General features: G+C 42.9%; 1 protein-coding gene across 3 annotated transcripts in view; it reads right to left on the minus strand.

The window, feature by feature from the left end:
* frmd4a (FERM domain containing 4A) overlaps positions 1 to 26,419 on the minus strand; it is a 74,863-nt gene extending 48,444 nt beyond the window's left edge. Inside the window, exon 1 of one of the 3 annotated variants that reach the window (XM_005752853.2) lies at positions 26,008 to 26,419. In XM_005752853.2, the coding sequence (XP_005752910.1) occupies positions 26,008 to 26,040 (33 nt within the window). In that variant the 5' untranslated portion in view covers positions 26,041 to 26,419. Of the gene's footprint in view, positions 1 to 4,117; positions 4,563 to 11,327; positions 11,433 to 26,007 lie in introns of those variants that run through there. The other 2 variants (XM_005752852.1, XM_005752851.1) reach the window with 2 other exon arrangements.
* Between the last annotated feature and the right edge of the window lie 260 nt (positions 26,420 to 26,679).

Genomic DNA, 26,679 nt, shown 5'->3' on the forward strand with positions numbered 1-26,679 from the left:
TTCCTGCCAGTTATTACAGACCGCAGTTCCTCTCCACACACACACACACACACACACACACACACACACACACACACACACACACACACACACACACACACACACACACACCCCATCCATCTACTGGAAATGTTTTGGCAAAGGACACAAGACTCCACTTTCACCATAGCTACCCCGCTAGCAGACTGTCTCCATAGAGAAAGCATATCATCAGCAGCCTTACTGTCCTCAGCCTTCACTCACAGTCATAGGCGATCATCTCTTGTTTGATCTGTACAGATTTACTTTGAACTTGTATGCAGCTGCGCCATGTGTCTATCTGCGGGTTGATTTTGGACAGGCAATAAAAGACATGAAGAAAAAAAAATCATAGCCCAGAGTAATGAAAGAAACAGGGTGGAGAAGAGGGTGGGAGTCTCCCGTTCAACCCCCCTTTCTTGAGTGCCTCAATAACATTCTTCATTCTGAGCTGCCTTGGGGAGAAAAGGGGGTCCCCTTTCATGCCGAGCAGGGTGTGGTGCAAGAGGGGCCGTCACGAACCTTTAGCTCTAGTTATTCCCACCTCTTTCTTTTTTTCTCGCCTCTTTCTCCTTCTCTTTGTCTCTTTAATTGGACTGACTGACCACCGCTCTCTCACCTACAGTCCTGGGGGCATGTTGGGATCTCAGGAAATCAATACTGTAGCAAAGGAAAGGAGAGCTGTAGGGGCAAAAAGCTCAAAAGTCAGACTTTTTAGCAAACACGCAGAGAAATGATAAACAAATTACAGATATTTTGGGTGTTGTGTTTCCCTTTGGTTTCCATGTCAACTATTCAAGTCCTTGAATGAATTCTGACTCTAATGTCCCGGCAATTAGATCAGTCTGATGGGAAACAAGTAAGAGAAGCAAGAATGCCAGAATCCAGCCCTGACCTTCTCTGTGATTGGTCCAGACAGGATGTTTAAAGGTAACAAGGATCGATTAGTATTCCTGCCTTAAGTCTTGCATGGCTGCTTCTAGCTTTCAGCCCTGTAATGGTAACTGCTGTCAAGTTATTGTCTGTTTGGATTCCTGTTTAGCTCATGAATGTTTGTTCTGAACATGTGTATATGTGTTTGTGTGAACTTCTCCTTCTTTGACAGCGATCCCCCCCTCCCACCTTCATGCCCTCACTCCCCTGCAGTGCTCCCGACAACAACATGTTTCCCCGGAGACCGATTCAATCTCCTAAAATCAGAAATTGCACACAAACACTCGCACAGGCACACACGCCAGTCCTCCCTCTCTCCTCTTTGTTTGTTTGGGTTTGGCTTTGTTCTTAATTTCACAGATAAAAGCTGAGCAGCTTTACATGATAGCAAGATAACAAAGGCAGGAAGATAATCCTAATTCAGCCAGCTCACAGAGGTAATCTAAACTGAAAAATATCCCCTCAAAGAAGCTGTTTTTTAAAGCTGTCAACACCAACTGTGCAATTTCTCACCACAACATCATGGTGTAAATACCATAAGTACTTCTGTCCCATTTTCACACTAATGCACAGAGGCAGAAGAAGGATGACGTCATATATAAAAGACCTGTAAGCAACAATCGCATGTGACAGACAACAAGATGCAGAAAACGTGTAACACAAATGGAAAAAACCCGAAACACAAACAAGTCCAGTTAACAAGGCATGTTTTTTTTGTTTTTTAATATGTCATAGATACTGACTGGGAACAAAGATAGCTAATTAGCCACTCGTCCATCACAAGCTACTGCTGCAGACGTGACACGATTCATCTGCATTAGATTAGTGACAGGGCACAGATGAAAAGGTGCGTTTTCACTCTGCAATTTGCAAGTGAAAACGCACCTTTTGGATCAAGCTTTAAAATATATTTCAAGTAAGTCCCCGAATGGTTTGGAGCAAAGTGTATAGCCAGTGGGGATCCATACCCATTAGCGTGTGCTTTTTAAATGGGAGACGCTGAAGGACATGAAAAACTAGGTTCCAAGTATGTAAAATGCTTTAGCTATATTTAAGCTGTCAGCAATAAAATTTCCACTAGAACCTTTCACTTGCTTAGTCAGGTCATATATACATACTTATAAGCAGATTTCTTTCCCTTAGCCCTCTAGCCATCTTACGTAGTTGTATAAGATACAGATGGAGTAGAATGAGTTGTCTAACATGACAAGTCAGAGCAGGACATAGCTGCAGCTGTGAATAGAAGTGAAATCATTTCAGTGGCTCAGTAAGACCACGGAGAGAGGAAAAGTCATTAACCAACAGACAGTCAACATTTACAGAGCGTCGCGCATAGAAACCGGCTTGTTCACCTGTCATCACTTAACAGATAAATTACTCAGACAGTCTGGTGATTTAAAATAATTTTTGTTGACATATTAAACGCTGTGTTACCTGTTTTGTTTGACTCATTACTATTTTTCATAAAAAGTGACGCAGTCACCGCCTCCCACATCAAGCCAGTGATTTTTTCCGGTGCGGCAGTACAAAAATGTGACCGAGTTTATGTAAATCACAACAAGTAATCCCTCTTCAGTCTGTCTGCTCACAGCTGGTGTTAAGGAAAAAAAATGGGAGGAAGATAAATGGAATTCAATCAAGAGAGACTGTGTGTGAAAATCTGCTTTTCTCCGTTAATTAAGGTGATTTGAGTGAGGGTGTCTGTTAGTGGCTCCAGCCAATCATCGAGCAGCAATTACATTTCTGAAAAGGGCAGTGAATATTCAATTTCCTTCAATCAAGGACTGTTACGAATGCCAGATAGATTCAGACAGAAGCGATCCACCCAGGAGCTTAAATACCAGCATTAATAACACATAATAACACAAACTGAGTCTTAAGATGATAACTTGAATGCATCATAGCTATAATATAGTGTCTGACATGCTCCTGCCTCTGATCTCTTTCACTTCAACTGTATAGCTTATCATCAACAAAGAAACCAGGTTGCATTTTATGTACTGTGATGATGCAGCGGTGGTGTGTATATTTAGGCTCATAAAGCTTTTCCATCTAATTTATGATAGCATGTGCACAGCATGTGTTTTCTTGCGTGTGCTGGTGTATATCCTCTGTTCAGTGAAAGCAAGAACCACAAAGAAAGTGGCGATTCTCCAAAGGCCTCGTGGCATTTAGGAGTCCCAGCCACTCAAAGAGGCACATTTATGAGACCAAAGTCACCTCATAGCGAGTGAGTAGACTGAGATCTGAAAAGAAAGATGAAATTCCTTTCAGTATCATCATGCAAGCAGATTGTGATTGTTGGAATGCAAATCTGGAAGCTCTATATCTTCGGTTCGCACGTCACCTGAACACACACTGTACTTAAGTGTGATTCACTTAATACCAGTGCATTCACTGCATGAAAGAACGCTGACACCCATCACAGAATGAAAGCACAGCTGCAAACCTTTTTTTTAAAATTCCTTAAAGAAACATGACAATTAGGAGTAAACAACTTTGCTGAGCACCAAAAGACATGAATTACATGGCAAGTTACAGCGTGTCTTTACAACTGACACAAGGGTTAACTTTGCACCACACATTCCATGTAGCTGGGAACTATTATCTCCAGCCACCAATCTCCACCCACCGCACACACAAACACGTAAACACAAGCTTCTGGTGCCTTGCAGATGAGCTGAACTGTACTGTTTAAAGAAAAAAACAAAACGATCTGGGAGAGCACAGGATTCAGCGCTTTAAACTGGGCTGAAGTTGAAGCTTTGCTTGATAAAAGCCCATCTCTCGAGTTTAATTGCACTGACAGTGACAGGCAAACGAGCTGCACTCCCACTGTGAGACTTCCCTGTAACCTTGAAGCCGAGGACGGCCGAATGCATTAGCAGTGACAGAGACAGGCTGAGAACTACAAAGATTGACAGACTCAGACTGGCAGGACGAGAAACACTGAGAACTATCGTCCACTGTAGAGATTAAAAGCTTTGCTCTTGACTTGCCTTGCACCAACTCAAATCTAATATAGTCCTTTGGATTAGTCAAGAACCTTTTTTAAATCCCACTTACACACACAAAGATGCTTAAAAAAATACTGTCAAACAGACATAAAGTCAAAGAAGGAGGGATAAAAGTGAAAGAGGTTAACTGAGGGAAGCTTGTCTCTTACCCTCTCTGCACTGTTCCTTCGAAGAGTCCCCACCGGCAGCTTAAGCATCAGCCGGCGGGTTCTCCCGGGCGTCACCGCTCCCTGAACCACCATAGTACGCTCCAGAGTGCGCGTGTCTGTGGGTGTGAGAGCATGTGTGTGAGAGTGTGAAGTGGGTGTCCTCGCTGTCCCGTCCAGCCTGACAGCCGTAGTTCACGCGAGCTTGCGCGTGGCGGTGTTAGAGGGAAGGAAGAGTGTGATGTGAGCGTAGCTGTAGAAGTCCCACACGGGTCCTATGTGCCTCTCTCTGCTTCTGTTTCCCTCTGTGTTAAAAGGCTTCCCATTCTGCTCCACACAGTTACACTCCGCTCTGCCGCTCATGAGGTGAATGAGTGTGTAAGAGTGTATGGGAGGGAGAGGGAGTGTGCTTTGTCTCTCCACTCTTCTCCCCTCTCCAGCTTTGGCAGCTTCCCCTCCCTTCCTCACATACTCACTTCCTTCAGTCAGGGGCTTAACCAGGTCACTGGATTAATGTGACGTTACAGCTCTTATTAGCATACGCACTTGTGTCACATGACTCAATAATTATTGTGTGTGAGCATATATACCCCCACCACCCACACAGCCCTTACAGGGGATCACGTGGGGAACCTCAAAAGGAATATGGGATGTTTTGCCATCTGGTAGGGAGATTATCTTCGAAATCCCACATCCCAGCTTTCTCTCCCTGCACTGTCTGGAATAGAACACAAAGGAAGAATACATACACACTCACTAGCATGCATCCTCACAGACCAGCATGCATGTTGCTCATGCATGCAGATATTGATTATATTATCACTCGGTTCTTTGCCTATATGGGGGCAACTGTGGCAATTGGCCAGAGTTTTTTCCACAAAGCTGTGACAGCAGTGGACAGTTTGGAGTATTGATCTGGCCTTTGCGGAGACCTTTTATCATGGTAAAACCGCAGCCGTAGAGATCTGCGACTAGCTGCGGCTTCATTCAGCTGAGTCAGTCCTCTGTATCCACCATTGTGGTCTTTACATGTCCATTAAAGCTATTGGAATCAAGAGTTACTGCTGCACCTTGTCATATCTACATCATCACTCACTGCTGTGCTCTTTTTTTACTCCGGCACATCAATACTAAGCTGTCAGCTGATTAAATAAAGTGAATCGACACGCGCTCACATATGCAAAGCTGTTAGGTATGCACATATCCATGCACACATGCACAGCTGCGCACATCTCGAGAAGGCAAGGTAACCATTGCTAACCAGTAACACTGGAAATATAAACCTGTAAGATTTAGCTTGGTCATCCCAGTCAAGAGGTGAACTGATGCTGGATCACAGAGCAAAAATTTAGAGTAAAGTGATTAAAATGAGCAAACTAACCAACTTCTTCCTTCTCCCATATCATTTCTTTAATTGAGGATCTCTGACAGCTTTCGTTACACGAGACTATATATGTCACACACACACAAAAACACACACAAAAATACCCCACACATTGTGTTAAAGCCAAGAGCCAAGCATACAGGAGGAAATCATCTGCAGTGGTAATCCCCAGAAAGCATTATTTATTCATCACCCTGGCCTCCACCGGTGTGTGAGTGACTGTGGCCTACATGAGAAATATCAGAGGGCTATTTTTAAACTTGGTGTGCAGACATCCAGGTCTAACAGATAAGGAACCAAAATGACTTGGTTCATTTCTCTCTCCCTCTCTGCAATATGACTGGTACTCTGTGTGGTGTGCTTCCTTGACATTAATTCACATCGTGATGACATAGTTCAAGCTCTGCTGCTGATTGGGGAGACAATGCACAAAATCCTGTACTGTACATCCCCTTGACAGTGAGATGAAAATGCACCCTTCTAATAGAGCACTTAAAGTTTGGTTTGCGATCCTTTGTTCTCTTCTTTTTTTATTTGCTTCTTTATTTATTTCTTTTTTGCTTGAAATGTGCAATAAACTCCTCAAATCCACAAAGGTGATAAGACCTCTTCTTGACAGGAGGGAGAAAAAAATAAAGGCAAGTAAAAACAACATGCTACTATTCTTGATGCCTCGGGCTGCTTGCACAATGACCCATTTCAGTCAACAAGCACATAAAGCACATAAAAAAGTAAAGCAAACGGGATTTGCGCTCGGTAACAAAATACATGAAATATAAACCTGTGTACATGATAAAGAGCAAAAACATAAATTTGTAGGAAAAAGCTAGGAGATTCTGACAAGCTTTGCTTCACAAGCACCCGCTGTCCTCAAAGTGAACCATCAGCTATTAATACATTTGCAAAAAAAGAAAAAAAAACTGCAGAGAGAGGAAGAGAAAGAAAAGAAAATCTACGCCTGAGAGACGCTAATGAGGGAAACAAAGCAGCTGGATTGTCTAGGTTTTATTTCTGCTGTTCTTTTTTTGTGCGTGTCTGCTTAGTCTTTGTTCGTAGTTGCAACAATAAGAAGCGATGGCTCTCCAATGCTAGACTCCCGGCATTGTGATGCATTAATTTACCCTGATAACCCAGCCAGTCTCTGCCCACGGCTGTCTGACTCATCCCTATGGTCCTGCTCCTCAACTCTGTATGTTTGTGCGTCTGTGTGCGTGTGTATGTGTGTGGGAGTATGTGTTTATGGAAATGCCCTCTAGTTGGACCGACTCCCCGTCCCAAGCGGAATGGAGGGGGATTGACTGTTTACGTTTCAAGACACCACAAATTACAAAGGGTTGAGTTACAGCATCATCGCAGGCAAAACAGATAAACGATTGTATAGCTAAACAGTACCACCCTGATAGCGTAACTCGATTCGCTGCTCACTGTGTGCTTTCATCTGCGCTTCTACATGTATGCCAGCCTTGCATCTCCTGAGAGTGAGATGAGCAGAATGTGGGGCCTCCCCACCCTTCATCAGGCCAGAACCAATCATAATGACTTCTCCACAGGGAAGCATCCACTTCAATTACCATCTTCTCAGCAGTGTCTGTGTAAGAGAACCCGGGAAACACCATTACATGCTAAGAAAGGTAATGGATCGCCTGTGAGATTGTTTTATATGAGTCACAGTAAAAACTGGGGCATATTTGTGCTTCAGAGAGATTTGGTGCAACGCTAGGACAGGTTGTCCTGGTCAAACTGTGTCGCTCAGCACACATCTGCTCAACCTGTCTGTATGTGTGTGTGTGTGTGCGCGAGAGTGTGCGTGCAAACTGCAAACCTGCTTAGGTGTTGTTCCGTAATATTATTGTTCAAAGCGTTGGCACCAAAGCACTGCAGTCAGGCTGTCTTTCTAGCCTTAGGAACACAGAAGATAAATGTGGCCTTTAATAAAATCTTTGTCCAAGTGCAGTCCACAAATACACTGCTATTATCCAGCCATCTATGTCTTAACAGAATTACAATATATCATTCCAATGGGCCAATCAGCAGTCTATTAGCAGGGCAAAAACACATTTGAATGTGGTGCTAGATGTGCAATATGCCTCAGAGAAAAGCATTCAAAGCTTCTGAATTATTCACCCGAGTGTGCTGGAAGCCCTGAGCGTGTGCTGGGCCAGCTGACATCCGAATCTGAACCATGATGGAAATTGAAGGATGAATGATAATGGCTCATCGGTTTTATCCGTCTGCACATAAAATGGGATCGAGTTTATGATAATTTTGTTGTTGTTTTTATTAAATTTATTTATTTAATTCTGTTTGAATGATCCTGCTGCCAAAGACTAATGAGGCAAGTAAATGAGATACATCTGATTGCAGAAACTGACTATATTACTATACTTTTCAAACTTCTTTTTCAAAAGAAATTTGAATAATCTCTTTCAAAAAAAGAAGTTTCTCCGTTCTTGTAAATATATTCCACTCAGTAAATCGTACAAGACCCCCATAAATAAAAACAAATCGATTCTGCTATCAAATATTAGTATAACCAAACTCTGATATTGCTTATTTCTCTCAGCTGTTGTTGCCCAAAAGCTATCAAAACACAACAATGAGCCATTGCTGCACTGGGGGACATAGTTTTTTTTTCTTTTGTTCCATTAACATGAATAGGGACTGTAGTTTATTTTGAGTCAATCCCCTGATTCTGCAACTGCAAATAGCCCCGCACAAGGCATTATTTACTTCTTCTTCTTTTTGTCCAGCTTTTAAATATTTATATCTCCAGTAGTAACAAATGGGCTTGGGGCTGCAGGATGCAGACAGTGTAGAGAAAGACGGACTCAAATAACAATGAGAGATCGACTGACACATGCTGGTTTTGTTCTTCTTGCAGGATTTTTTTTTGTTAATAAGAAAGATACTTAAGTCACATCTCAATCAATATTGAGATCAAAATATTTCAGATTAAAGGACAATTGATTGCTGAGAGCAAACGGGAGAGTGAGTGACAAGGTGCAAACAGAAAGGGGAAAGAGGTCAGCTCGCACTAGCTGAACAATTTTGTCACTGGTCAGAGAACTGGTCAGAGAACACACCCATTACATAACAGAATACTCTCACATAATACACTCAGTCAATAGCCAATGTTTGAATCAACACATCTGCAGCAGTGCAGTCAAAAGAGAATAGTTTGCTAATAAAGAGGCTTTTTGTATGCATGTACTGTAGACACGCATGTTGTATAATTCCGTAGCAAAACTCTCATTGTGACAAGGAAGCGCTTGGTATCGGTACGTCACAGTGTTTGTGCTCCTGGCGGAGTGAATGCTCTCAGAGACCACAGGCCCTTTGTGACCAAATAGCTCTCCCAAAGATATAAACCAGTACTTTATGGCTGCTGGAAGCAGAGGAAACGATGGAGACGAAAACAAACAAAAAAAAGCAGAGCAGTGCATTACAGCTGTGATGGAAGCAATCCCATCCAGCTGAGGTCTTTCTCCTTTGGAAGAAACCGGGGGATGGGGGAGACGAGAAGAGAAGAGATGTAGGACTAAGGAAGAGTAGGAGATGGAAGGATTAGTACCGCCTGCAGGCTGTATCATAGATGTGATGTTGGAAGAGATGATTGGGAGGTGTTTGTGGGGTGCACAAGGAGGAGATTCAATTAAACTACACAGGGATTGAATGCATTTTTAATCACGCTGCCTCAGTTGCTGATGTGACAGTCAGCCTTTGTGCTAGATTGCGAGGCATCCTCTGCAAGAGGAGTTGCCATGCCTCCCTGTCTGTGTGTCTTCTCCTCTCCTCATAGCTCAGCAGCACAATGCACAACAGCTCTGGCGTGAGATGATATGATGCCAGAAACCAGTATTTCATAGCAACAAGAAAAAAATACAATCAGCAGATACAGATCACATTACTGGTTCATTAAATTTCAAAGGAGCACACATGTGTGAGCTTATTTTAACAGTGTTAAATTAAAAAAAAAAAAACAACTTTGCTGACCCGAAATATCCAGCTTCCTGTGAGCGAATGTGGCAACAAAATAGTGACCTCCTTTTCTAGTAGTAAAAGAGGCTGTGAAGGAAGTTCATTGCCTCGGATCCTCTCAGCTTCCCTAAATCATTCATATGTGCAGCTGTGCTAATGAAAATAGCAGTGAGCCCTTGAATATAGCTGCGCACTTCACTGCTGCTCTAAGCCAGTGAGCAGCATAGATAGGGCTCTGGAGGTCTTTTTCTACCAGAGGATGGAGAACTGCTGTCATTATTCTAATGATCCTTAATTTTCCTATAACGATCCTGGTCTCTGAGCTTAACTGTCCTAATTCACACATACACACAGTCAGACTTATTGAATACACACTTTACAACAAGGACGACTATATACAATATCACAGGCCTGATCCATAACACCATCTACTGCTGGTAAGTCTTCCAATATAAGTCCTTAATTCCCCCTTCCCTTACTTGATGGTTCACTGAAATAGGCTTCTGCGTAGCTCACGTCTGCATGTTGTGAGTGTTTGTGTATGCATGCATTGCCATATGCGCATACGTCTAGCCAGCAGTCTGGAATGTGTGCACACGATTTGAATATTTCTCATTTAAGTATGCAAAGTGGCCAGATAACCCTCTGTTTTCCACCCTCTTCCAGCAATTAGAGAAATAAATAAAAAAGCGTTCTAATTAGGATGTTGAGAGGAAATGTAGAGGAAGGAAGCATTTTCCTTACTCCAATTTTTCCGTCCCACATGCGGTGCATGAATAATCCAAATGTTGCTCTGGCCATGAACAGTAATCTTTATTGCCATGGTCATAAATCATCCTTTGGATATACAGAAAGAAAATGACCAAATCTCCAAAGTAGTTTGATGGATCCGCGCATACAAAAAAAAAAAATCCCAGCATATTTCAGTGACACTGAAGCCCTGTGGCAGCGGATTGAATGCTGATAGTGCTCACTGAATATATATCTCAGGGAAGACAGATTACAGTTCCTTGAACAGATGCCTGTGCCTGTAAACAATGTTAAAGGGAAACAGCAGCTTAACGACCAAACTCATTACAGCAGCCGGCAGATCAAAGCAACCAGGGATTCTGATGTCACATTTACAAAGTGTGTCTGTCTGTGTGTGTGTGCTGAGGTAGACCATGTAAGCTGCATGTGTTTTTGTATCTAAATGTCTGTGTGGGATGCAGTTCTAGCAGCCCAAAATGCTTTAGCAACCACAGGGATCTGAGTAATCTACCTCTATCCAAGCATCACAAGCGACAGAAACACGCCTATCACATCCATCAGACTTTCCATCTACTTCTCATTCCTCTTTCATCCCCCATTTCCTCATTCTCGATTCCCAATTCCTTTACTTGGAGATTTCGTTCATTGCTAATCAAAAGATTTATAGCTATTGAGAGATAAATATGAAGGATGCAGAGCACAGAAAGTAAGCCCACTGCCTACATTTAATACTTTCGAGTTGGTTGGACAAAAGCTCCTCATACGCTGAGTTAAAATTTCCAAAGTTTTAAGTCCCTGGGCTGACCTTATGTTGACTCACATATTAGGCCAAGCAGTTCAGGTTATATTCCTGGTCAGCCAATTTATTCCATAATTCTCCCTAAGCAGAGAATTTGATGGTTAATAAGCATGTGTTTTCAGCACCAATTAAGAACAGAGCATCTGGAATGTTGCATGAACATATGTCAGCCCCCATCTCCAGCTGAAATTATGCGCTGGAGAGGTCACCCATATAAGACACAGAGAAGATGGGTATATTAAAGCATTTTTTAAAGAGATGTTAAAACAATGTTGAGCAAGAGAAACTGTGGAGAAACTTACGAAAACGTCCATAAGCATGTGTTCCAAGGTCACCTCTAAGTCCTCGAGTCGTGCAGAAAGAGTCATCATTCAACTGATCAACAACCACGGCAACAAAAAAAGAAGTAATTTTTCTACAAAATACTTAAGAAAAATTCTCTTTCTCTCTGTTATTCAGTTCGCTCATGGGATTAATCCTCATAAATAACTTAAAGAAAGTAATAAAGCCATATCAGCTATATAATATCCAATTCTTCCAAGGAGTTGTGCCAGTAACAGTCCAACTTAACTTTTCAAAAATTCACTTTTATTCTCCATCCACTGCAAGATTCCCAAATGGCCAGCTGTAACAAACAAGACTATCTCCAGCAAGTTTGGCTCCCAAATCTCCTCTTCACATCTAAGTTATGATCCATGAGAGAAATGAAGACACTGACAACTCCCTGGCAGAGGGAGGGCAGAGGGTGGTCTCACTGTTCTTGCTAGGATGCATAGAGGAGGATGAGAGGAGGAGGCGTACGGCTTGATGGGAGAACTGACACTCAGAGAGGCAACTATTTTGTGACAAAGTCATATGTCTGACTTTTTTAATATCGCTCTAACATTTTCCAAGTTGTTTGAGTTATCTCTACCCTCTTTTCACATTTCTCTCTCCCCTTCTTGTTCTCGGCGCCTTTTCAGGTCTCTGTCCACAGTGGGCGTCTTTGTGCGGAGGGAGAGCCTGGGGCAGCTGATGCACAGTTCTGGGTGCTCTTGGCTGGGGTCATCCTCTCTCACACTGGGCCTCTCATCAATGGGCCTTTGTGGTAGCCTCATTAAGGGTTGGCCTTGGATGCTGAGGCTCTCATAGACACACAAGGGGGAAAACAAGAGCGATATGGCCTGGATCTATGACTGGAAGCTTATGTAACAGTTGCAGCAGGGGTGGGGCGGGGGTGGGGGGGGTGGGGTTGTAGAAGGCAGGGTATGTGGGGGAGACTGGAGGCGGGAGGGGGAGAATAAGGGTGCATAGCCGAGGGGGCAGTAATTCAGTAAGAGGGGAAGGAGAGCAGAAGCAAGGGGAAGCGGGGAGACAGAGGATGTTGGTGGGACACTCCTTGGAGAGTGGTTGCTTCTGTTTTTCTGGCGGGAGCCGGTGGAATGTACCCCCCACCACCACTATTCTGTGTTCATTAACAAGAAAGAGAAAAAACAGAAAGGCCGGATCAGACTGAAATGAGTTTAGCTGGGCTGGACCAACAAACAGGATGTGAGTGCACAGAGGAAGACTTTCTGCATTTACTATCAGAATTCAGGCTACAACAGGAAGCTGCAGAAGATCATAGTAACAACACAAAAGTCCGGAAATAAGCCAAAGGACTAATTAAGCAACCAGTTTCAGACATAATAATTAATTAATGTCCCTGCATCGTTTAAGCTGATGGTCACATCCATCATCGTCTCCATCTTTTGACTCCACAATTAACCGTTTTCTAACTGCTCCAATTACTTCATCTCTCACTGGGTGTCACAGACATCCCTCTAAAAAAAATTTTCGAGCCAGTCCTCCTCGTCCTGCCCTATTTTCCTAATCCATGCACTCCCAGAATGCCAATGGCCTATGCTCTCTAAACTCTCTTGGGTGTGAGGTCATCATGAACTCATGAACTCATCAGTCCTCACATTCAACTCTGCAGTCCAGAGGACTGGGGTGCAACTCACAGTTTTGCACTGTGATTTGATGTTGTTACGTCCCTGCAAATGAAGTCTAGGGGAAGGGGTGGGGAACAGTAACAAATAGGGCTGGGAAAGAATGAAAAGGAAACCAGACAGAGAGGTTTAGCATAAACACACATATAAGGACACATTCAGACCCCATAATACACACAACTGGGTGTTAAAGAGTGCACATCCATCAGTCCTTTGTTGCCCTCAGGAGGCCATCCCGCCTTCCTGAAGCTCCTAATGCTGACTGCTGTGAATATGTAACACCCATAATAACTTAGAAATATCACTCTAATTTTCATCTGCATGCTGCATGAATTATAAATATCCGCTAGCGTGGTGAAGATTGATAGTATATGACCATTAAGACTTGCGAGGCAGGCAGCTCATGGAGTCCGAATGCCAAGAGGAGTGTAGAGATAGCGGCAGGTAGCCTAGCCTAGCATTTATAATTAGAGAAGAGCTTAACCCCCAACTGAGAGACAACGCAGGACAGCATGTCCCGGTGTGACTCCTTCTTGGCACGAGCAGAGTTAAAACCCAGATTTCTCTGTATAATCTAGACTGTGTGTCTAAGGGAACATAAATGAAGACAGTGGAATGAATCCTCTGTGCAATGTTTTTACGACAGGTGACTCACAGAGAGCTGAATATCTCCTCACCTCTTTGGATAAACCAATTATATTCCCTCATGCACAACTGCAAACTCACAGGCACTAATAAATGTGCATACTCGAACATATTGGCATGCGACTGACAAAGGTTTAATGTAAGACTGCTTTGCGTCGATTATCATATGCACAGATACACAAAGACTACCATATGTATTCATATACATATATATAAAAGTAGAATTAAATACTAGCTACTTCAACAAGCATATTGAACTATATTTAACTGTTATATGCTTTGTCACCCCCTTTAGCTAAAAAGCTGCAGTGTATGCTGTACTTTAATATGAATCAAGCTGGAACAGTGAGATGTTTATTATTTTTTGCAACCATCAGTTTCCTCCTGAAAGCTGACCGTCCCACTAATCCCATAATCAGAAAGAGCACCAGAGTGGCAGCAGTTCAGATTGTGCATCACAAAATGGGCCTTTAACAAGACTCTCTGATTCTTCTTCACACTCAAAGCTCCGAGGACAGTTTTTCTCTTTAAATCTAATTTTAGGCGAGAGTACAGAGCGTGCGCCTGTGTGAGCCTGATTGATCATGATGTCCACCTGGTGTGCAAAATAGGGATATGTGCTAATCAAACTCCTGGCAGCCTTCCAAGTCAGTTGAGGTTTGTATACATACAAGCATTCAAAAATAGTAGGGCCACCTATTCCAGACATGTTGATAAAGCCTCTTAAGCACCTGTCTCCACCTAACTGTCGAAAGAGTTTACTGCCAGCTTTAACATTGGACGGGAAGGCATTTAAGTCCAAGCACTGCACTTTACAAGCTCGCATGCCTGTTGTGGTGACCGCATATGGTTTGACTGGCCAGTTAAATGTCATTGCGTGATGCGTTTTCTCTCTGATTAAAGCTCTAGCAGAAATTTTTACATGATGCAAATGTTTTTGTCTTTTTATCTTTGCTGACAGTTTGTCTCTTTTTCTCTGGGTTATAAACGACAGGCAGCGCAGATGCAAAGGATTCTGCTAAATCATTCACTTCATCGCTGTTAGTAATGAGAATTTTGCTGTGTCATTCCGCAACCCAAATCTGTCATTCCACAATGCAGGGAATGGCTCTGTGTCTGTCTGTGAGACTGTGTGCATTTGTGTGTGTGTGTGTGTGTGTGTGTGTGTGTTTGCAGCATTTCTAGAAATACCTGTGAAGAGTGAGGCAGGTGCACGCTACTATCTTATGTCATTCTATCTGCAGTGAAAGTCACCTTGGATTTTTAAGGGACCCATTCACACTCAGACCGCAGAAAATATCATTTGAAAGATCTGAGGAGAAAATGAAAAGAACTTCTGATATGCGAGGGGATCAGAAGCCATTCACAAGAATAATACACACCTTACATCTTTTCTCCCTTGGTTGGAGCCGCTGTCTTGCTTGTTCTATACACAAGCCACTCGCCACAGAGTATGTGTGTGTCTTGGATGCACTGAGCAGACAGAATGCGACAGAGGCATATTTTAGGGCCTGGTTGTATGAAGGCACTGGATTGAGTCATGCTCCAGGATTTTCTGCCCCAGTAAACTTAGCCCACTTTACCCAGTGCCGAGGAGATTCACAGCCTCCGCTATGCAGGGAAACAAACAGGGATAGACGTATTCAACCACACCATAAGAAAACACTGTTTCCCTGATTTAACAATTAACACTCAGTTTAAAAATATGCACGCTCGTCTGCCTGCAACTCTGCCCAACTTTTTATGAATTACTCTAGCATGCAAGCAGCACACTCACATCAACTTAGGATCAAGACATGCACGTGAGGCGCTCTCCCCCCAAACTCGGCACACACACAGTTGGGAATCTGATTTGTAGCAGTGTGAGCGTTAAATGTTTGATGATGCGGCTACATATTTAATCTTTACAGACCAGATCATGGTGGGAAATGGGTTATACACGATTGTACTCCCAACGGAAAACATTGGGTTACTGAGGGGAAAAAAAGAGGCAAACATGGTTTTAAGCTTTTAATATGTTTCTGTGACATCTTAATTGCTATTTCTAAATTTGGAGACATTCAGTTTAGACATTAATAAGCAAATCTGCAGTTTAAGTAAACATCAGTGTTGAATGCCAGGCATTTTTCAACTCGAAGTTATTTTAATGTTTTGAATTGCTTTGGCAACAGAGATTACTGCTGAAACCCCATAAACTAATGTAAGTGTTCCTGTATTGCTCACACCCATGCCACACAGTTCTCATTCTTTAGACCTTTGGCTCGGCCATATTTGTCTACATGCAGGATGCAGCTGTGCTTATAACTCTCGTAAACCTCTCAGCCCGTCGTAACTACACAACTCTCCTCCTTTATAGACATTAAATCATTATGATCCCTCAGGCACGCGGGCCACAAATTAACGAAGCATGTGCATAAACAAATACAAAGTACAAAGAGGATGCACCTGTAAACCCCCCCCCCCACACACACACACTCATACTTGCATTTCCTCATGCTTCTAATGAGCTAACATGAACTAGTCATGCTATAACCCTCAACACATATGCATGCTTTCTCCCAGGAGGGCAGTAACCCAAGCCAGACGGTGCCAGCTCCACCTCTTGCTGCAGGCATGGGACTAAGCTGCTTGTTACTGTACAGATGGGCCCCACACCTCTGACAGGTGCTCCGGCTCAACTTCTACCACGCAAACCAATGGCAAATGCATTGCCAAATGACTCAGGCTTTGTCTTTTTTAACGTGCAGAGGAGGAAGGGAAGGAGAGCCCCCCCGGGGTACAGCAAAAGAAAGACGTAATTTGAGGAGATCATCTCCACCTCCTGACATTACTCGAGGCCATCCTTCTCATCATTGCGAAGGGAAAATGTCGAACAACATGGCAGCTTGTGTTTATGATTTTATTCGCTGTATTAGAACTGATAGTCAGCTATTACTCGCCTTATCTTTTAGCAAACACTTCACCTTATTTGTGTTTCTCTGCTGTGCAGAACAAATGGATGGGATGAAAGAAGAATCCAGAAAGACACTGGGTTTATAGAGAGAGGCAGCCTGATGCCACCTGGGGCCATAGCCAGACAAACCAGTCACCTCCCACCCTCCTCTGTCTTTGTCCTTGCTACACCTCCTCATCTGCACCCCAGTCAAAGAAAAGATGTGCTGTGACAGACAGTGCTTGATCACTCCTGGGTCTGTCCAAGCCAGGGTCACGTCCCATGATATTTACCACATATTTACATTCAGAGCCAACTATTGCCATGGGAACAGAGGTGCTATGCAAACTATGAAAGGGAAAGGAAGGAATAAAATGGTATAAGCTGACCACATGAAACATTAAGGACTGGAGGGAGACGAGAGAAAGTCTGGTGGGAGGGAACATGGGGGGCAAATCCCACGTAATTGCCCCTCTAGCAGACAGCAGGGGTAATAGGATGGCCACTCAGTCACTGACACAGCTCATAATTATTAATCAAGCTCAGCATTTAACATATGCTCCCCTCCCTTTCAATCCTCACTCACTGGCGCCCCATCATTTTCCTCTCTTGATTTCACTTGTTCTTTCATTGCTCTTCTTTCCACTCACTGTCTCTCGTGAACAGCAGGAGATACAGGATGAGGTCATTGATTATATACCTCACTGTTCTTCAGTCAACACACACAGATGATCTCCTGTTCTGAACCTCGGTACTCAACAACCACTGCGTTGCTGAGAAAGTTGTGATGGCAATGATGAAAGGAAATGCGGTGTACAGTTTTGCTCTTATCTGAACCAAACAGCCAGCGCTCATACACAGCAGAGCAGCAGACCACTGCCGATTAGAGCAGAGGGTCTCTGCTTATTGGCCCCATACATCAGAAAGGACACAATGAACAGCTGACAGCTGCAATCTAAAGCAACATCAGGAGTTTTTTTCTTTCTCTCGCCTTCTTGATGCTTACCGATGTGAAGAGGAACTTCAAACCTTCATATCCGAGAACGGAGTACAAAAATAACTTCAGGGCCCATCGGGACTGCTCTTCCTCAGGTGGACTTTCAAGTGCTGAGCTTGTTATTCAGAGGAACCTTGGGAAAGATTAGGAATCCCATCGCACAGCACACTCTGGTGGTAAGAGGGTGGAATGCACTGCATACGTGAAAGTAGTGTAAATGGTGAATAAATGAAGACAAACAGCTCATGTGAATGTAATTAAAGCATATCGGGGGGAAAATACACTTGAAAAAAGGCACAGCAGATAAAAGCTGATCTAGAGATCCACAACAGCAACGTTTCTACCTTACCACGGTTACCACTGAACTCACCTGGCAGCTCTAAGAAACAACAAACATTTGCTCTCAAGAACTTTTTTATGTTTTAGGTATTTGTACTGCACCATTATTTCTAAGCTGCTCAATTCAATGCCAATGTACATAATAATACCCAACATCCACCTGCACCCATTTTAGAAACCTGTTAGACGACATTTCATGTAAGATTGATGGTGTACTGAATAAAAGAAGTTGGACTCGTCTTCATGATCTGCTTTTTACTTTTGTGTGTTATTAGACCCTTCCTTGGTTTTGTTCAACCTCTGCACAAGTGCTGACATGCATTTTGAGCATTATCCATGTCCTGTGTTTAACAAAACGATACTGGGAGGTTAATGGTTAGCAACGATATTTATCAGTATTTACCAGAATTAGTGCATCAACCTTTGCCGGTGAGTGTGTCTGTGTGCGTGTCTTAAATGTTATTCTGTAATTGCAAGAAAATTAAAGTAGAAGGGTTAAATCCAGATGTTTTCCATATAAAATATATATATCTACATTAACTTGTGCCGTTTTATAACTACATATATTAATTTAAATCACTTGAAAAAAAACACACACACAAAAAGATGTACATGCAAACAAAGCACACAGCAAATAACACCAGCTGCTGCTGAAAACCAGACACATCCGCATACAAACACCTCAAGACGTTTATTAATGGCCTTAACTGCAATGGCAGATGCTCACATCTGTTCAGAAGAAAATGCACATCCGTGTATGTGCAGACACAAATACACTCAGGGGTGAGTTATAAATCTGACACACGTCACCTTTAATTGCTCTAACAAGCCATAATGAGAGCATCAGAGGTCAGAGAGACACTTAGGATGATGTAAATATTCCTAGGAGGATGGATGAGCATCAATCTGGCAATGCTGATTTCATATTTTGGTTTAATTCAGCGTAATGGCAGCTGTCTACACAGGGGAGAAGAGAGGTAATAGGATACCTGGCAAACACTACACAGAGTCCACAGACTGAAAAGGATTGGTGGAAAGAATAGAAATGTAAAATAAAACACCCAGCATTTAGATCGCTTATGCAATAAGCAGTAAAATGCATGCTTTTTATTTAAGGGAACTCAAAGGTTTTATGTCTTAGTCCTAACTGAGAACTGTCAAGGTGTCTTAAAGAACCCCCTACCCCCTCCAAGTCCAGTCTTTGACTATAAGCAGATTCTTTCCCCTCCTTTATCCCGCCAACGTTACATCTTTTCTTCTTTTTCTCCATCCATTCATCCTCCTATCTATCAGTTTTTCTAAGCAGTCCTGAACCCACTCCTCCCAGCCCCACTGCTAGGAAACTGACAAGCCAACATCAATTAAGCTGTCTAGTGGCACCGCATGGGTCCATATGTCTGGGGCTGTACACATAGATGTTATGGAGCATGCAAATTGACCAGTGTGCATGCGTGTGTTTGGGGATGTGCACATTTTGAGTCTACAATGCATCTGTATGCAAAAGCGCTCAATGTCTTTGTCTCCTTGAGCAGCCATGTACATAAATCATGAATTAGCCATTAGCGCACTAGAGCGTAAAAACCGCAAATGTAAAACTGTTAAATGCTGTTTGATTAAAGACATTTGGAAAAAAAAACAAGAAGGAAGCCTCACTAAACCTAAAAGGAAACAATTGAACTTAATATTCTACTAGAAATCTTCATAAAGTGCAAAACTGTATTTTGGTCAACAGACCTAAATACTGTTTTAAGGTACCTGAATTTGAAAAAGACAATGTTTGTTTCGTTGTTGTTTTTTGTATTAGTGTTTATCATCCTTTTTTTTCTTTTTTCTTTTTCTTTTTTAAAATTCGTAAGGGCACATTTGGTGTGCTCTGTAGTTTTTGTTGATGTTAACACGCATCGAGTCGAGTGGGTTCAGTTTCTTCTTTTTATCTGCTAGAAAAAAATTCACCTTGAGGCAATATGCTAAATGGATACCCAAGCAAACAGCCATCAGCACAGCAATAAAATCCTTTGCAGCTTCACATTTGCTGCTTTGACAATTAAGCTTATCCAGGTTAGAAGCCAGAAACTCCACAGCCACAGGCTGAAATTGAGACTCGTGGCAGTGGTGGTGGAGTGATTGCAACTTTCTAATAAAGCTGGAATTCCTCAGTGCATGCGAATGGGTCAGAATGGTGCAACTGTGATTTATTTATTTCTTAACACCATTACAAATACAAATAAGTATGCCTCCTTTCTCTCTCTACCTCTCACCTCAGGGCAGTTATATGGTCAGCCAATCAAATCTGAGTAGACCTGCTAGTAACCGCTGCAAGCTTACTCTCTTCATCTATAAAAGGTCACAGTTCAGAGCCCAGGGGAAGACATATAGGGTGGCTTAAAGTATGGGTGTAATGGGCTAGAAATGGTGAGTCTATGATGGTGCAGAGGGGAAAAATGACAGAGTAAATGGTGGAAGAAGTGCTTAAGTGTGGATGACTAGAGGAGATAAGAAAATGATTTATGGTTTCAGGAAAAAAAAAAAAAGAAAACTCTTATTTCCTGGGTAAGAGTATGCATGAGTATTTGTGTATTTATAAAATTCATCTGTGCAACATAGCTGAACAGATAGGGTGATGTATGATACCTCTTAGAGCCAGTGTCACCCACTGTAGGAATTCTGACACTACTAATCCTCTGTAGGTTCATTAGAGATACTTGTGTGGTTGAGCAGTAGTGATTACATTCTAATACAGGAAATATAGCACTACATTTGCCATTTGGATTGTCTAAAGGCTTACGGCAGTGCAGTCAATGTCTCTTGAGACGCTATTCTATATAAGTACATAGATAGAGTCAATATCTAATAATGGGACTGCTGCAGGCTTTTTTATTTTAAAAGATAGGGTTTAAACACTGACAGAAATAAATGCACCACGCTATAGCGAAATTATCTTTACGACGGTTCTCGTGTTATGTGCTCTACCTATCTATGTGAAGACTAATTCTGCCCTCCCGTCTTTCAATTGCTTTCTGTGAAATTATTTAAAAAACGCCTCAAGACTAATGACAGCCAATGAAGTGGAAAATCTGCACCCCGCGTTTCCATGACAACATCAAGTGCTTGGTTTGCTTCTCCAGTTGTTCAATTGCGCCCTGATTGATCTCATCGTTTGGAACTCTTCAAGGGGACAAGAGCCCATTTGACATGCTTGACACCAAAGGGTACGCTCAAATGCACACACATTTACACGACCAGAGGTGGTGCATGGCCGCTGGGCTGCGTCTTCAAAAATGGGGAACGAGACGTTCAGCAGAGAGGAAACGCTTCAAACAGGGAACTGTGGGAGGAGGACTCTCTCAACATGGCATCCCGCCGATCTAATCTTACTCTGCAGAGCAAGAGTTGAGCCTCTTTTTATCTTAATCTGCCTCTCTGCATGTCATCAGTGCATGGGTGTTGCAGGTGGGTTTGTGAATTTTTGTGAATTAACAGACGCTAATAAGGATAATATATAGCTAATAAAGTTCATATATATATATATATATATATATATATATATATTATCGGAGCACTAGGTGCGGTGACTTCCAAATTAGGCGAGTGGCTCCAGCAGATCCCAGGAACAACATCGGAGATCTCTGTCCAGAAGAGCACAGTCCTAGGAACAACTGCGCAGGACCCTCAAGCTCCCAGGCCTCTGGTAGAGGACCTGAGCTTGAAGGATTGACCACCCGTAGGGGCGAGTGGGGAATATATATAATAATATCAACAATAATCTTTAAAGTATTATCACCATATACAGATGTGTGAGGCAAAGCATATACAATATCATATGCGCCTTATACAACTATCAGAGCTGTTGTGTACCTTTTGTCCAAATGGGACAACGTTTCAGTACAGGAATAACACAGCAAGTAGTTGCACTCTAACATTACCTGTGATTGTATTCTACATCATTCAACATTGTAAAATGACATTTAAGAACATTAAAATGCACAAACATAACAATAGAAATGTGGCTGAAGAGGTGTGCCATTTATACACAGTCCCATGATATCATAGGGCAGCAGCGCAGCTGTTTGTACTTCAGCAAAAAACTATAATCACAACATAAAATCCAATGCAGCCCATAACGGAGATTTCCCTTGACAGTGCATTTATTAGGCTAAGATGATGACAGCTGGGAGATGTGGCTCTACATTCAGTGTACATGTAACTGTGTGTGTGTTTGAGTATGTGTGTTCATGTGTGTGTCTGTGCCTCAGAACCCCAGCATGTGTGTTTGTTTGCATTTGCCCCATGTGGTTTCAGCAACCAGACATCCCTCTGCTGCGTACTTTGGCCTTTAAATGCTGCCAGCTAACCTGCTGTTCATTGTGAGAGAGAGAGAGAGGGAGAGAGAGAGAGGACTGAGCAGGCTGCCAAATGCAGCCCCACCTTTTGCTGCAAATCTGAAGCCCACCATCCTGGCCTTTCACTCGTAATTATATTAATCCTGACAGCGAGGTCGGCTTCAGGCATGCACGTATGGAGAACACAACAATTTGGGATATTTTTTTTTTTGTAGGGGGGGGGAAGCAGTCCATCCTCAGGGAGGGAGGTGTGTGGATGTGTGTGTGTTATTTAAACTGGGTATTCTTTAATGGACTAAGTGCATGTTTGCAGAAGAGTGTGTGTGCATGTGCAAGCCCATGGCCATTTTTCTAATGGCACCATCTGTCATGGGCATCTGGACAAACACACACACACACATTAGGGCTGAAGGATTCAGGGAAATATCAAATTCTGATTTTCTTCAATGCTATTGCAGTCCTTTTTGGATTTTTAGTAAAACGGTGTACGTCTGTATTCACCATGTGACCACATTTGTTACTTTTTGGATTTTTGAGACATTGCGATGAGATCCTATGAAAACATTAATTGCTCTGCATTTTAATGCAAGCATGATAAAAAAACAAATGTTTTTTAATTATCAAAGAGCATACGCTCACACACACACACACGCACAAATTCTCATGTGAAGAAATACAACCAGTTGAGGAAAGAGCCAGGAGATGAGAGAGGCAGTGACATAGTGCTGAAAGAGAAAGCGAACTAAACAACACGAGTGAGAGAGGAAGAGCAGAGGAGTCTCTCTGGTTAGACTGACAGAGCATTGACAGGGTTAATCTCTAGATAACTACTCCTCATTGATCCACTAACATACAGGAGGAGCTGATTGGAGAGAGGATACACAAGACACACACCCGCACATTTACGCCGTACTGTGTGCACAAAGCGTGCCCTATAAAAGCACACACGGTCTCCAGAGAAAGATTTCTATGAAGTTTGAGCTCCTTGTTCTACTGACCTATATGCATATATTAGACACAAAAAGGGGAAACCTACAGGGAACTCTATTTTTCTTTTTAGGAGTCTGTGAGCGCATCTTTCGGGTTTGCAAGGGCCAACAGAATCTGGATGTACCCTCAAGTCTCTCGTTTACAAAAAAACAAAAAAAACAAGAAGAGGACAGTGCGCAGAGTTAAGATAAAGTTTGGAAATTAAGTGCAGTGAGATATTTGTCCTGACTAAAATAAACTGCAACTGTAAGAGCACATTGAAAGACACAGAGAAAATATAATAGCAAGGGGTACATGTGAGCAAAGTTTATGGACTGGCTACTAACAAACTAGCTACTTTTTTTCAGATTCCCCTCAGGATTACTTTGCTTACTGCATCCTGTATGCAATGTGTGTGTGTGTGCGTGTTGACCTGTTTTTCTGCTGTATGTAACTATGCACAGGCAACACAGACGCACAGCTCACTGATGCTTATTTTATTTCATTTTCCTGCATCAGTGGCCTTTACTGTCATCCAAATAAAGAAAGAGAGTGCACATGGAAAAAAACTTGCTGGATTGAAGTAGAGAGAACAGGAGCTTTGGGGAGATATGACTACAGCTCTTCTAAAGGCCACTCGATAGCTGACACGGCCCTCTCAGCACAATTTCCCCATTTTAGTGAGCTGAGGATTAGGAATAGTGGAGCTTTTACAGGCTATAGCTGGTTCAATCTCTTAGTAGGTGTTGAACATCTTTTTGCACACCCTTGGAGTAAGATTCAGAAAGAATGAACTATTTAGTGGCTAAAATGGTCCTAAATGGGATAGCATTTTTTCTTTTCAGTTTCTTTTATTTACTTCAGGTGCAGTATTTGCTGTGAGAGTAGATGGCTCCACTTCTGTTGAGAAACAACACAGCATTACGCTGCTTCTGAAAACAAATATCTGGGATTTATTACCTTCCGTACTGTTCCTGAAAGCCACAAATCAAAACTCCTGCTTTCACTACATACGCCCTTTTATCTCAGAGGATGAGAGTAAGTGTATTAAGATGAGATTATGCAGCATAAACTTTGACAGACTCCTGCACTGGTTCATCACGCTGTGATTCATAAATCCACTGAAAGTGACTTTGATGCCAAAACAGAGATACCCACATCAACTGTGGGGCATGTGAAGCTCAATGTGGCTGATGAAGATAAATGCAAAAAGTCATTTAGTTATTGAAAATGATTCCAACAGCTCTGTGGCAAATCTGTCCAGGGTGGCAGACAGCACAGATATAGCAGACTTGATTCGGCGCCATATCTCTGAAGCCAAGTCTATCTCCAAACAGCCCGCTAACACTCCTCTTTGGATTAAAGCACGGGCCGATCTGCAAATACCAATTACATCGCTCGCATTAACTGCCAAATACACGACAAGGGGCAGACAGACAGGCAGACGGACAGGTGGGCAGACAAAAAGGATGGAGAAGCAAGAAAGATCTGGCTTAAAACACCAGAAGAATTTGGGCGAATCCAAATGCACATGGGAAAAGAAAAAAAGGGTCAAAACTCCCACTGAAAAGAAGAGAAGGAGTGTGAGTTGTAAAGGCGAGAGAGGGAAGGTGAGCAGACGGGGGTACTCATGTGTGACAATCCCATCAGGTCATCCCAGTGTCTCAAACCTTTCAGCATCTTCGCACATCGAAGCTTGTGTGTATGAACTATACCTGCAGGTTACAACAGAAATAAACAGCCTATTAAAATGTATGCAAATTCTCACATGTATGGGAATTTATTTTATGCTGCACGGGTCGGTACCAGTGGTGATAAAATGAGTGCTGCTAAATCATCTTTGTCCTCCCAGGAAGGGGGAAGCAGGTAAAATAGTAACAGAGGGTCCAGCTAATAAGTTATTTATTTCCTGCGCCTGATTTAGTGTTGGATTAATGGCTGCTGAGAAACTTCTACAAAATCATTCCCATCTCCTGCAAAAATAATGCAGTAATGCTTTTATAAACATTAATATATACTGTATGTATTTAGTAACACAAACTGCCATCCAGAAGAAGCAGCAGGGTCAAAACGTACAAGGAATGACACCTCTCAGTCTCGATTACTGTCCTCACATTGGTGCTGAATAAACTCCCTGGTACTGTACGTTCTAAAGTAACACACAATCGCTAACACAGACAGACACATATAATTTACTTCTCTCACAAGCCTTTTCTGTGTGCTTCAGGCTCAATCACTGTCCAACAGATGCTGAGCACAGGGTACAGCCTATAGTCAACTATGCCGGACAGGGACATGAGCAACTAATACAAAAGGTCATGTTTAACGGGAACAATAATGAAAGGCCACTTTCAGATATTCATCCAATTCACTGCACGGCTCCTCCCTTGCACCTCTTTCTGTGCTCCTTCTCTACCATAAATCAAAAGGCCAGTGGTTTGTACTGAATGGAGATGGGCACCACTTTGAAAACACTGAGTCATTCTTTCAAAGCAATCCCTTGTTAATCTGTTCACACACACACACACACACACACACACACACACACACACACACACACACAGACTGCATGCAAGCTGAAACTAAATTTCAGGTTTAACATTTTTACCCACACACCAAACTGAGACGTGCGCCTCCCACTCTCTCCCTGCATCCTGCCTACAATTTCTGATTTATTTCAGCAACCATGCAGCTTTTAGGGCACGCCATCTCACTCTATGCTATTCTGGTGATGGATTCCTGTGGAAGAAACAGCGTGTGGGATGCTCTGCAATCCCCATGGTGACTTACCCGCGTCCTCATTGGAGACAGCAGTCCCTCCATAGTTGATGAGGTTGGTTCCAGTGGGCTCGGGCCCCTCTCGATTGTGTCACCGTATTATTCCAGTCCGCAAATAGATCCTGTTAGAAACGCTGTCTCATCCTCAGAGCGAACATCTCTTCTACAACACTGCTCCCTACCCACCCAGAGAGCCCAGCGCTCTGACAGGCTCACAGAGAGAGCCAGTGTCTGTATGTGTGTGAGTGCAAGCATATAGACACACAAACACACACACACAGAGGGAGGCAGCAGGAGAGAGGGCAGTGCCAAACTCCCAGTGCTTCTCCTCCTTCCGCCAACCTGTCAGTTGGTGTGGATCTTCCCGTACAAAACAGTGTGGCTTTAACGTGCAATGTCCACGGAAGGTTGCCCTCTCTTTCTGTCTCTCTCTAACTCTCTCCCTTTCTCCTTGGCTTTCGTTCTCCCCCTCTCTCCCCCTCTCCCGCTCTCTCTCTCTCTGCCTGTCCTCTTCTCTCTCCCTCTCCCTCAGTGCCTCCAGCTACATTTGTTCCCTTCAATGTGGCAAATGATTGCAGGTTTTTTTCTCGCTCTCTCTCTATGGCACAGCTCTCCTGGCAGTGCTCTCCCTCTGCTTGCACTCTGATCTCTCTGTCCGCCTGTTTTGCTACCTTGGACATCCCC

The sequence above is a fragment of the Pundamilia nyererei genome, unplaced genomic scaffold (genome assembly GCF_000239375.1).
Source record: "Pundamilia nyererei isolate P.nyererei 1_Seehausen unplaced genomic scaffold, PunNye1.0 scaffold00386, whole genome shotgun sequence".
In the NCBI taxonomy this organism is placed as follows: Eukaryota; Metazoa; Chordata; class Actinopteri; order Cichliformes; family Cichlidae; genus Pundamilia; species Pundamilia nyererei.